This window comes from Eulemur rufifrons, chromosome 17 (assembly GCF_041146395.1).
Source record: "Eulemur rufifrons isolate Redbay chromosome 17, OSU_ERuf_1, whole genome shotgun sequence".
Taxonomy (NCBI): domain Eukaryota; kingdom Metazoa; phylum Chordata; class Mammalia; order Primates; family Lemuridae; genus Eulemur; species Eulemur rufifrons.
Window position 1 is genome coordinate 44869445 of NC_090999.1, and position 13658 is coordinate 44883102.

Consider the following 13658-nt stretch of genomic DNA (forward strand, 5'->3'; position numbering starts at 1 on the left):
CAAAAATTTGAACGTTTGAACCAAAAAGAGTGAAACCCAGTTTTGAAAGAAGCTCCTTCAGAAGTGTAATTGTATGAAGAATGCTCACATGAGAATTTGAAGTGGGAGGCAGCTTCAAAATGAGGCAGCTTACGAAAATTTCTAGAAAAGGTGTTTCTTGGGGAAAAGAAGGAGACTATACCTTTATCAGTAAATACTTTCACTTGAAGTGTACAGATGAAGTGTTTTGAAACTTAAAAAAAATTGTTCAACTTTATTTTCCCTTTGTACGTGGAAACCAGACATACACATGCAGGGCATAGCATCTTTGCTGCTCTATATTCTGTACTTCCCACAGAGTCGGTCATTAGAAATAGACTCGCAGAAAACTCAGGGTGAAAAGGTTTGTTTTTCTTTATTTCTAACAGCTTCAGGGTGATAAGGAAACACTGAATTTTTTTCTTAGCCAATTGAAATAGAGATACATGTTTTGGTCAGAAAACTGGTCAAATTGAACATGTTAAAAGTCACAGGAAATGTTCAGACATCAGCAACTGATGAAATGGAAATTCTTTGAGACATAGTGGTTAGGTTTTTAACGTGACAAATACAAAATGATGCAGTTTAGCCAAAAAAAATTTCACACCTCTCTTGTACTTGTGAGGTGGGGTAAACCAAGATTCACATCAGACAATACATTTGGACAGGCAGCTTTCCTTCCCCATGGAGATCAAAACTCATACATAGAAAACTGATTTCATTTGGATTCTCTGCTTTAAAAAGTGAATTTGTGCTCCCCTCCCAAAATAAACATTGTCCAAACTTGGGAGTGAGTCTTCTAAGACTGTTTCCAGCTCAAAGATTTTTTAATACATAAAAATATCATAACTTTCCAGAAGAAGCTCTGAGTTAAGTCACTGTACCTGGAGAAAAAAAAAAAAAAAAAGAAAAACCATGGCTTTTAACCAATTTTGTGAATTACCAGTGTCTGAGTCTGAAAGGACAGACATAGGGGGCAATAACCTACTTTTATTAGCATCTACTAAGTTATTCTGTTACATCCACACATTAACCTTGCAGTTGAAGTTTTAGTTACTTTAACTCACCAGAAAAGGAAGCTGACTCTCAGATAAGTAATTTCTCTCACATTTTTCAGCAGCTGAGTGGCAAAGCTGTGAATTGTTTCCAAATAGTTCTGACTCCAAAAGCCCTTGTTCTTTTTTTTCTTTTTCTTTTGTTATTTTTCCCTAAAATGAATCATTCCTTTCTTGTCTCATATGAGTTTGAATGATATGAATTTTCTCCTGACATTTTTGGTTTCTCTTAACCTGAATCAGGTTTTCTCAGCCTCAGCACTATTGATGTTTTAGGCTGGATAATTTTTTGTTGGAAGAGTAGGGGCCCGTCCTGTGCATTCTGGGATGTTTAGACACATCCATAGCCTCTACCCACAAGGTGCTGGTAGCATCCTGCCCCGGTTATGACAATCGGGAATGTCTTCAGACAATGCCAGATGTCTTGCGGGGTGGGGTCCCACCCCAACCCCCACTGAGAACCACTAACCTAGATAGAGATCAAGTGAGGAAGGGACACCATTCCTGTGGAAGGCAGCAGTGAAGTGTTGGAGAGTTTACTGGTTACCTGTCATGAGTAGACAGACTCAGTGAAAAGTGAGGTAGAAGAGGATGTAAACTCCCCCAACCCAGACCTAAAGATTATGTAGCTTTTTCAAAAGTCATCCCGTGACAGATGCGTGTAGCTATTGGAAGGGCATGTTAGGTTACTTTTATTGCAGAAAAAGAATCAGCAGAGGTCAGAAACTCCAAGGAACTTCCAAAGTTATATTACCAAAGGAAATAAAACATACTATGCCATCAACTCTATGGAATTTGACGTAAGGTAAGCAAGCATATCCAAAGACCTGCATAAGCTAATTTTATTTAAACACTGTAAACGTTCTTTGGAATGCATTTCATGTGTAGGGGAGGTTTTTGGTGCATTAACCTCACTTTAAGGACTTTCTAGTTCAGTCCACAACATTTAACACATTCTATGTGCTAGAGAGTGAGGGCAGGGGAGAGCCACAGTCCCTGCCCTGAGGTACTCCCAGTCTAGCTCGGGGAGACACAGAATCCCACGTAAGTACCAAACTCTTTGGGGAGTGTCTTGGTAGAGGGATGGCTCATCAGCACTGCAAAGAGCACAGAGGGGACCCCGACCTGAGAGAGGGACGTGTGGATGTTTAGCCTCTTAACGTTTATACTGCATCACCAAATGGTTTGTCACATTTTTCAGGATGAGCAAATTAAGTAATAGTAATTTGCTGGGCAGAGAGACATTAAGTAAAGCATATGGGCTGACGTATATGGGGGGACAGAAGCTTGCCAAATAGTGGGTGACTACAGAGTGTTCCTATAGTAAAACACATTTTAGTTGACAGTGTTTAATGACACCCATAATCCCATTACCTTCAATGTAGATCCTTCATGCAAAGACCTAGTATTGCCTTTCCTACACCTGTTAGAGATGTGATATGTCCCTGGTTAGTTATTTGTAGGACATTTGAGAGATTTAACACTTTGCCTCTTTACCTTTTAAGTTTACTAATTCTGACCTATTCCTATTTTACTCCAGGACTGGCTTTTCTTAGAGCTGTGTGATTAGCTTTCATAACACCTGCCTAGTGAGGCAAGTTTGCTTTATGATAATAACGTATCCAAGGAATTTTTTAGTCTTAGGCTCAACCTGGAGTGATTTATGGTATCATATTTAGTTCAAGGGTATCTAGAATACCTGTTCTCCTACTCACTCATGCTCACATTTAGGAGTAAACATGGACACGTCTTCATTCTCTCCTAGGCCATGGCCCAATCTAGTCAATGACCAAGCTATGTGAGGTCTTGACAATGTCTTGCACACTCCTAACTGCATTAGAATTCAGACCCCAGCACTTTGATTCAGATGACCAAAACTGGTATTTTTCCTTCCAGCAGTACTGCTTTCCAATTTATTCTTAACCCTACAATTCATAAAGCTGGACAAAAATGTAGTGTCTTGCCCATCAGCCCACCTTTTCTCCATTGAGAACCCGAGTCCCCAGGTAACTACCCTTCGTGTTGCTAGTGCGCGTCCTTCAGCAGCAGCCAGATGCCTCTCTCCTTTCCTAGATGCTCGTGGCCGCTCCTGCCCCCATGTCTTTGTTCCCAGCACCCCTGCTTTCTGCTGGCCATTGTGCCTTTTTCTATCTCAGGTACTCAGAGCGCTGTGCATAGTGGGTGCTCAGAGTGGTTTTGATTAGTGTCACCCCTTTGTTGAATTGCTTCACCTCTTTTCCAGCTGAGCGATTTACTGGACAGATAGGCTCGTCTTATCTTTTCTCTCCGATAGTCTGATGCCCGCAGGTTAGATTAGTATTAATAAATCAGAATTAGAGAGAAACATTTCTGAAAATGTTCAAATTATTTTCATCAATATTCTTGAGATTGCTTGCTAAAATTCTGTGATATCTTACTGTTTAATTAATCACTCTATTGGTTACATTTATATTAATTCTGAGATACAGGATTTATCAACTCAAGTTTTAAGAAATCTAGGAATTTGCATATGTCATTTTTTTTTTGTTGAGGTTTTGGGAAACATTCACTACGTGACCAACCATCCCTGGGTAGAACTCGTTCGTCTCAATCAGGGCGGAACCTCCCCTCAGAGGGTGTTTGGAAATGTTTGGGGTTCTATATTAATTTGCTCAGACTGCTATAACAAACTACCACAGAAGACTGGGTGGCTTACAAAACAAATTTATTTCTCATAGTTCTGGAGGTTAGAAGTCCAAGGTCAAGGTGTAGACGTGTTTGGATTTTTTGAGGCCTTTCCACGCGGCTTGCAGATGACTGCCTTCTCCCTGTGTCCTCACATGGCCTTTCCTCCTTGTGCAGCGCATCCTGGTATCTCTCTTTGTGTCCTAATTTCCTCCTCGTAGAAGGATATTAGGTAGATTGGATTAGAGTCCACTCTAGTGGCTTCATTTTAACTTAATCACCTCTTTAAAGGCACTGTTACTAAATACAGTCAAGTCCCTCTCTGAGGTTTGGGCTTCACAATTCAGCTCATGACAGGGGCATTATTTGTTGCCCGGAGTTTGGGAGTATGCTACCAGCATCACAGTCCGAGGACCAGGCCTGCTAGATGCTCGAAACTTGTCAGGCAGACCTTCACAAAGAACAACTGTTCTCCCCAAAATGCCAGGACCACCCTCTATGAGAAACAGTGCTAGTAAATACTTTGTCTCTTGTATTTGTCCTCATATTGGTTCTTTTCCTTTGTCACACTGAAGTCAAACATTCAGAAAATTGGCCAAACTGATGTATAAATGTCTGACTATTTCTTAAAATGTTTCTTTCCTAGATACGGCCTCTGTGGACTTGGAAATGATCGATGTGCACGTTTTAGCAGACGCTTTCAAACGCTATTTGCTGGACTTACCAAATCCTGTCATTCCGGTAGCTGTTTACAGCGAAATGATTTCTTTAGCCCCAGGTTTGTTTTCTGTTCTGAGAACCTCACTGAACATATATTGAGATGCAGATGTGCCTGTAAACTCTATTTAAGTTCTGCATATACAGGGATAGTAGTTAGAAAATCGTAGCAGTAACCTACATCTCCTCCTCACTAGCACCAAAACTTCCTCCTTTACCGGGGCATCCAATAGAAGACCCAGATTCTCCTTTGCTTAAGACTGTCCCCATGTTGGAATGGCTAATCACTAACCTGCCAGTTTTAACAAAGTTCACTACATTGGTGAAGGACGTGGTGTTTCAAATACCAGTGTCAGATTCAGGGGACCAGGACCAGGACCCGAGTGGCTGGAGATGTTCTTGTCATCTTCCCTGAGTAGCCATCACAGAATGTGTTGAGGGAAGAGGGCTGCCAGTGTTAGGAGCTATGGCTCAGTTACATGCTTTGGGGACAGGAAATTGTGGTTCGTAACCTTCAAAGTTAAAACCTGTGGTACTTATCTGATGCTCCTCTGAGTTAGCCAATCACACTTGAAGCTGCTCAATAGAGGGCAGGTTTCTGCCAGCACACTCTGAACAGCTTGTGGTTTTCTTACACGAAGAGTTTCTTGCATTTCCATTTGACTTGAGCTTTCTACTTTCTCATAATGCATTTTCTAATGAGAAGAACAAATGTTCTGTGTGTTTCTCCTGATAACTTTTTAAATGACTCCTTCTGTGGCTAGAAAAAAGAACAGAAATTTTCTAGGTGTTTATTCACTAATACCTAGAAACAGTCTCTTAGTCTGTTTTCTTTTCTTTTTTTTTAAACTTGTAGAAGTACAAAGCTCCGAAGAATATATCCAGCTGTTGAAGAAGTTCATTAGGTCGCCTAACATACCTCATCAGTATTGGCTTACGCTTCAGTATTTGTTAAAACATTTCTTCAAGCTCTCTCAAACCTCCAGCAAAAATCTCTTGAATGCAAGAGTGCTCTCTGAAATTTTCAGCCCTATGCTTTTCAGATTCCCAGCAGCCAGGTAAGTGAAAGAAGAGAAGCGTATTTGGGGGTAGTCCTAAATTCATTGGTAATTAAATGCATCCTAAAGATACTACTTTGAAGATGCTTGTGCCAATTTCTATCACATACATCCACTTGAATGTGTATAAATGCAAATGAGTTTGTTTTTAGGGAAAAGGTTTCTAATAAAACTCTCTTTCTTGCAGCTCTGATAATAATGAACACCTCATAAAAGTTATAGAAATTTTAATCTCAACTGAATGGAATGAACGACAACCTGCACCAGGTAATGCTTTTTGAACACTGAACATTCTCTCTTTCATTTCTGAGAGCCTTAAAAATGGCAGCTGTAGACCTCCTCGGAAGTTAACATAAGTTTCTTGTAGAATTACAATCCATAGTCATATGTTACCTTGTGATTTAAAAAAAAAATAGCTGACTGGTAGTGTATACAGTAAATATTATCTGGATTTCAACATTTGCAGATTTTAAATCGTCTTGGTTTTAGGGTAAGAGTTGGGAGAGCTTCCTGTACTCTTCAACGTTTATGCTTCTACTTGTTGAATAAATTTATGGAGTTCATTTTAGTTGTTGACATTTTTGTTTTTCTAATACTTATAAAGTAGGGGATTTATAATTACTATATAATTTAAAGTATTTTGGAATGTGTTTTTTGGAAGCGAGTATGCTGAGAAATGTCTGTCAAAATAAACATTTTCAATAATGCAAGCAGTATGAAACCGGAGTGTTCACTGCAGCAAGTTAGAGCAAGCCAGACACTTCTTTGAAAGCAGGCTGCCGTTCAATTAGCTATTTAACAAAGCAGGAAATGTGGACCATGTTAGCAGTGGGTTTAATTTAAACTGATGTATTTTTCATCTACTGTGGAAAGTCTAAACAACCCCACTATGCTGTACACTGGTTAAAAGTTAGCTAATAGAGGCTGATGATTTAGAACAGTGACTAGGATCCTATAAGTAAAGTGAAGTTTCAGGACCAGTAGACAGTATTGCTTAAGTCTAATGCCTAGAATTGAAATGAAACACCATGAATATATTATGTATTATAGGTAACTCATGTAGATTAACGTATTTATCTCTGTATGAGCCGGCATGGAGACCAGTTATCAGCATCATTCAATGGAGAATTAAGTTGTGCTTTTTTATTGGATACTGCATAACCAGGCTAGGTTATTTGCATCTGGATGGGGGCAGCCTGAGAAAGGCAAGGGCCTGGGCTCAAAACCCACCTGCAGGGCTAGAATAGAGGATGGGGTAGGTAACCGTTCAAGATGCAGGTGTTGGGAAGGGCTTCTACAGACAGGCCCAAAATATGGTACCAAAGGTGGGAAAGGCATCAGATATAATAGATGGGGCAAGCGTGGATGTTCCAAATGTTCTGTAGCAAACAGAATGTTTAACAAGGATGCCCAGAATTGTAGGTGACTTGTGTCACAGAAGATTGTCAACGGGTATGGCCGAGAACTTCAGAGGGTGGCCAAAAGGTTTCATTTTGTGTGACTACGCAGGTCACTTGTGAATGGATTTGGGAGCTCTGTGCTGGTGTTCAGAGGCTTTCTTTTGGCTTAGTAGGAAACAATGGGCGTCGTGGCATGGAACATAGCATTTGAGCCATTGTTGACTACCGATTCCTAGAGTAATAGCACAGGTGAGGAAGGAAGAGGAGTAGCACGAATAAGCCCAGCTGAGCTCTTTCACTTGCTCCTGACCAGTGTTGACGTGTCTCTTAGAGACCAGGGACAGCTGGGCCCTCCCTACAGTGAAGGGCTCAGGAGTGGTCCTGGTCTTCTCAGCAGCCACCCCTCTGGAGAGGGGAGGCACATGGAAGCTAAAAGCCAGACGGGGCTTGACAGATACCCATACGTGGATTTATCACATGGAATTTTTGAGAATTTCTACAATCAGTGGTGGAGTCTGATTAGTCTGACGGGCATAAACTGGTTAAACATCTTTATCAGTCTCAGCCTAATTCCACCAACGTAAAAATGTATCTGCAACCATTTTCATAATATACCTTTAAAGCTGCTTGATATGTCAAAGGACCCTGTGTTCCTCTACTAAGAAATTAGTGCGTCAGTTTCAAAGGTGGATTAATTCCGTCAGTTCTGCAAAAAAAATGACAAAGCCTCGAACATTTGCTAGATTATCCCAGTATTCATGAGGCCTCTTCAAAAAGTAAATCCAAGTAATTTTTAAACCCTAGCTTGAGCCATTTTTCCCTTTGTGTGATATCTTTTAACAATTCTAAAAAGAGCATAGGCCCTTTGGAATTAGATGGATGTTTCAGTGTCTCTCACTTGTGAAAACATTATATTTTGTTCCACGCCAGGAACAAAACATCCTCATCCTGAACACCTTTGTAATGACTCCAGTACAGATGATTGGCAGGGCACCCTGGGTTGAAGAAATGATTTCTTGGGCCTGGCAAAAATGCAGCAGTTTCCTAGAGTCCTTCATCATTGCCCCAGCACGTGCCTGTACCAGAAGGCTTTGGAAACCAAGCACCAGTACCTCTCCAGTGAATGGTCATAAGTCAGTCATTTGCAATAAACTGCAAAGTACAAAAATCATGCCTTGGTATTTTCTAAAAAGCAGTAAATATTTTAAGTGATAGCATCATAAAAAGCATCATTTTCGAGTGGCAAGCATTGTCCAACTTTGCCGTTTAGGACATGGAGAAACTGAGCCCCACAGATACTGAGAGGTTTACCCTGTGCCACCCTAGCAGTGTGTGCCAGAACTGGGTCTTCCCAGGAGCCTCCCCTGGACTCCAGTCTGTTCTACCTGCCAACTCTGGCTGCCTGTGTTTTCAGAAACTTCATGAGCAGTGGAGCTGCATTTTAGTGTCCAGTCAAAAACTCTTCTGAAGTTTCGATCATGTACTAAACTAAAAATATGTGAAAAGAGCTCCTATGGGTCGCATATAGTAAAGAGCCATAAGGCATTGTTTATAGCTTTCAGGATAAGACTCCAAATCACTCCGCAAGACGTGCAACAGAAAGAACAGAGTGGGCTTCTGAGTCAGACAGATCTGGATTTGAATCCCAACTCTTTGCTGTGTACTTGCCAAGTTCTTCATCAAGTGACTCAGCTTTTCCAAACTGTTTTCCAGACTGTGGAATGGGGATAATGCCTCTCTCCTGGGTTTTTATGAGGATTAAATGAGCTGATAAATACTGAAACCCATGACCCTGTCTCGCTACTATCTACTGTGTACTCTAGCTTTTGAGGCCTTGCGGGAGCTGGCCTCATTCAGCAGGTCTGACTCCTTCAGTCCTGAATCCTATCAGGCCATTCTCCCTGCTGACCCCGCATTCCCAGCCAGCAGAGCTGGGGCCTCTGGGGCCTGTAGGGGCTTCAGAGCATGTCTGAAAGGGACACTCTGGGCAGTTGCCATCCCAGTGGGTACCTTGCTCGGAAGGAGGAAGGTGCCTTTAAATGGTACCCTTACTCTGCATGTGGCTTGGTGAGTGGAGCAGCTGGATTTCAGTGCCACTCCCATGTCACCTTGCCTAGGTGCCTTTTCACAGTGCACAAAATGCACAACTGTACATAGCGGCCTCAAACAGTGCCATGCACTTCATCTGCACCCAGATGAAGGTCCTCCCCCTGTTTTATGTGCAGGCTAAGTCAGACCTGTTCGATATGTTTATGCTCTTAAGCCCCTTGTCCTCTTAACTATTCTGTAGTTTTTTTCTATTACTTTAATCTACTCAACTATATTTCTAAAGGGCAAGGACAAAGGCTTTTTCTCCTTTTGAACTCTTCCTAGCACAGAACTGAGTACAGCATAATCACCCAAAAAAACTTTTTTTATTCCTTCATAAACTTCCCAAGAATGTTCACATATCAACTCATTTTAATACATCCAGCATCCCTGGTAAGGAGGGAAAACTAAGATTTGGAAAGGCTAAGCACACAGAGTAAGCTCTCAGAACTTTGTTGTTAGTTTGCAGTTCCCTTTGTTACAAAAAGTCTTAAAAATATTTAACGCCAAACAGCAGATTTTTTTGAATTATTTATGTTATGTTTACCCTATTAATTTAGGTAGGTAAAGGAGATTTCTATAGGACAACCAAGGTAATAATAGGTCCATTTAACACAGAATGCCTTTGAATGAAACCCATTATAAGTGTATTTACATATTTCAGATTTCATGGATATATTCAGAAATATTAATGTAGCATAATTGAAGTCTAATACTGCACCCTCAAGCCCAGAGTGGAAAATAAACGACTCTTTCTCCCCCCTGCCCTTCTACACCTGTCAAAGTTAATTTTTAACCTCTGGCACATTGCAAAACATTCATCCTGAAGAGCCTGATTCATAAATCTTGTTTTAAATGCTCTGGGCTTGGTTTTCAACCAAGACTAAAGCAAGCAGTAAGGTAGGGGGAAATGACTTTCAGAGTTTTACTTTTCTCTGATTTAATTTTTATTAGGTTTAAAATGTGATCTGACATTAGGGGGTTATTTCAAAGGTGAGAAATGAAACCTTGAAAGCAAAATGGATGTATTTATGATAGATGAGTAGAGGTAAACAGAGGCGAGCCACGCCAGGTTTTATCAAAAACTAGCAAATTTTATTTGTACTCTAAAAACGAGATGTATTTCAGTGTGCATGCATTGGAGAGGTATAGTCAGTTTTACTTTTGTTTTCGCAGTGCAGTCTTCTCTTTGTCTCCAGGGACAGGATCTGGGGGGATTTGGAGGGGAGGAGTTCTTTATTCCACTAAGCAATGGGCGTGCCTTTTCAGAAACCTTGTAGAATGTGTCCGATTTTATGCATATATGAATCTGGGTTTACTTATAAACTTCAATGGACATTTTAGCACAGGATCATTACAAGTACTGGATGTGGAGTAAAGAATTTGAACCATCCTGAAAGGCCCTTCTGTCCCAAGTTGTCTTAAGTTAAAATTATGAAGGGAGGTATTCATTTTACCCTTAAATGAAGATTTTGGCTCATTAATTTTTTTTCCTCACTGCCCTTGTTAAAATGGTTTTTGTTCATAAATGATGGCTCACAAAAACATTTCCAGGTTGAAAGCTGCTTGTGGAACATTTGCTACTTGACAGTGATTTGCACATGAGATACCGTATTCAGTCTATAACTTTCAAACATATTTTAATGATCAAGAGACATTTTCCTGACTAGATTACATCTGTTGAGAAGTGAAATAATGGCCTGTATTTGCCTCTGAAATGAGTTTTATGAAACTTTGAGGAAAGAAACAATGATACATACTGTTTTAAAGAATCCCTAAGGGAAAGTTAGTTTGCAGTTATGTGTGTTAAGTTTTCCAATGTGCCTAGGTCTTTGAGGTCCAGAGAAATGCTGACATTAAAATACAAGTTTTCCTAAAAGCTTAGCAGACACATGAAAAATATTTATTATAAAATTTGTGGGTTTTTATTTACTAGTTATTTGTTAGTGAACCCTCTAGCTTAAGTGACAGTTGTAAAATTATGTGTATTAGTTTATGTGAAACATGTGTGAGAGGAACAAAATAATACAGAAAGGTGACCGTTTTCTCCCAAATCAGGAGTTACTGATTCTATTCCACCAGCAGAGGGCTCCCTTTTTAAGCTAATAAGGAGTATGCGTCCTGTAGATCGCTTTTCAAAGACTAAAATTCAATGGGAAAAGAAAGATTCAGCTCACATTTTCAGTAATATAATAGAACGTCCATGGTAGATGAGTGTACATATTATGAGGAATGTATTTGAAGCAAAGTTTTCCAATCTATTTTAAGACTTTCATTCTGTAAGTAGAGGGTGTACTGCTTTCCAGTGGATAATATACTGTTGGATTTACAGAGCATTTTGATCTTAGATGGTTTTGACATGAAACATCATGTGAATCCAGCCAGGTATGCTTAAGAGACTGATGACTGATGTTTCCAATGTTTCTAGCTTTAGAAAGGCTATTTTTAAAAGTGGGGCAAGATTATGCAGCTCAGGATGCAGGGGTATTCTCTGAACTAACCATATGTCCCGTGATCAGATGGCAGATTCACTTATAGACTATTTTTTCCATTGGGAAAGTAAGTTTTTCAGTATTAGTTGCACCAAAGGAAAGTTTGTAAAAATCACTTTCATTGCGGGTTTAGCAGTACTTCCCAGATACTTCATGTAACCCTAAAGCTGGTTCCTGCTGTTTGCCTGTGTGGACTTTATGTGACCATTGGATGACCTTCCTATACAAAGTATAAGGGTATTATTGTCAGAACTCAATTTTCTTCAAAAGGAATGAAAAGGTAGATTTTTTTAAAAGTTAAAGTAAGCTAAAAATAGAAAACAGAAAAAGCCAGAGTTTTGTTAAGTTTTTTTGCATGTGGCTTTAAAAATTACCTTCAGTTTCATTTGTCAGTTTGTACTCTCTCTGGCAGAGGAAAGTGAGGAGCAGGACAGTGGGTAGAGAAGAGAATTTGGAACCAAACGTCAGAAGGCTGGGTTCTAGTCCTAGTACCATACTCTTGTGCAAACCACTTCACCTCTCTGGGTCAGATTTTTTTTTTTTTTTTCTGTAGCATGAAGGAACTGATTGAAATGATCTCTAAATTACTTTCTGATTTAAAGCTTGGTGATTCTGTGATATTTATACGGTGGGTGTTCTCTGGATAACATTAAAGCCATCTATGCTGATGCAACTGAATATTTTCTTAGGTAAAACTTTAATTCTTTAAATAGTAGCCAACAGTCCTAATTGTGGTTCATTGCACCCTGCACAAAGGACAAAATCCCCCACAAAGGTATGCCCTTCTCTACCTTTCTATCCCTTGCCCCATGTGCCTGGCACATAAACCTAATGTAGACACCCCTTTTAATCAGAAGGTCATATGGCCATTTAAATGTGAGTTGAAATTGACCACGTAAGAGCCACAGGTGTTTTATTTTTTCGTAATCTTCACGTGGTCATGGAGGGTAGGATGCATGTGGAGTTCTAACAGTCTTTCTGAGGGTACCCTCCTGCCATTGAACATTTCTGTCATCTGCTCCCTGCCTGAGTTGCTTGGTCAGGGCTTTCCTGTTACACCTGCGGTCTGCCTGTGCTAGTGTGTGGGACCGAGGTGCAGGAGGTGGACACGAGCGAGGCACTGTGTTCTGGGCTGTTCCAAGAGGTTCAGGCCTTTACAAGTGAGGCTTTGATTCTATTTTTGCTGAACTAGCTCAGCCACTTCCTGTGTTTGGCTGCGCATAGTGCCTCGCTTCACTGTCGGCTTCTTGAGCCAGCCAGCGCGCGCGGCGGCCAGTTAGACTATTTTGGGTCCCCTCACAATGGCCTTCTCATTTCCTCGGCGAAAATGAGCAAGTTGGTCTTGCATTGGCCACTTTTCAGCCGATGACAACTTTGACTTTGACTTGGGCTCCCCTCCCCCTCCCCCTCCCGAAATCCCTAGCTCAGCAAATATTTGAACCTGCCCAAGTTAATCATGAAGCTGCGATCTTTATCTAAGGGAGACGTGCGAGCGCCCGGGCTCTTTTCCTCCCCGGTACAGTAGCGAAATCCAGTTGGCTTCTCGTTGGGGAGCCAGCCGTGAGCGGCGGCCGCGACACTCTGCTGTGCCGGCCGGGCGGGGCGCAGGGACCAGCGGTGCAGAGCCCAGAGAGCCGGCGGGTGGCCGGGTGCCCTGCAGCGCCCCCACCCCTGCGCGTACTCGCGGCTGCCGGGTACGCGCGCACTGCCACCGGAGCAGGAAGGGGGTGGGGGGAGACGCGAGGACTTGGTCCACTTGATGGAAGCACAGCTTTTTGGATTTTTTTTTCATTGTCGGAGACAGGCATTTCAAAGGGAAACCGCTGAAATGCATAACCTGCAAAGTAAGTTGCCTTGAATTTGTGCACTTCTCTGCCCCTTCCCTGTGGGGTGGTTTTTTTTTTTTTTTTTTTTTTAATCTGAACGGCTCCTTTCTGTAGTTTGTCTTGGGGCGTGCGTGCTTGGTGTGTGTGTCTGTGTGTGCGCGCGCACGCCCCTGTAAGCGCTGCCTGGGGAGGGCAGATGGAAGATTAAGGGAGGCACTCCCCCATGTCCTCCAGGGGGACAGAGCGAGGGAAAGGTGGGGTTGATGTTGGAAGTTCGGGAAGGAGGTACTAATTACAAAGTGATCTGCTTGGCTGGAAGTTGGTTTCAGGCCAGGGCTTA

The 13658-nt window shown here is 41.5% G+C and overlaps 1 protein-coding gene across 3 annotated transcripts in view; it reads left to right on the plus strand.

Annotated features, from left to right (window-relative positions):
- The window catches only part of PIK3R1 (phosphoinositide-3-kinase regulatory subunit 1), an 85866-nt gene that overhangs the window by 56282 nt on the left and 15926 nt on the right, over positions 1-13658 (plus strand). For 2 of the 3 annotated variants that reach the window (XM_069492584.1, XM_069492583.1), the window contains exons 5-7: positions 4384-4515; positions 5311-5512; positions 5700-5779. In XM_069492584.1, the coding sequence (XP_069348685.1) occupies positions 4384-4515; positions 5311-5512; positions 5700-5779 (414 nt within the window). Of the gene's footprint in view, positions 1-4383; positions 4516-5310; positions 5513-5699; positions 5780-12893; positions 13337-13658 lie in introns of those variants that run through there. The other variant, XM_069492586.1, reaches the window with a different exon arrangement.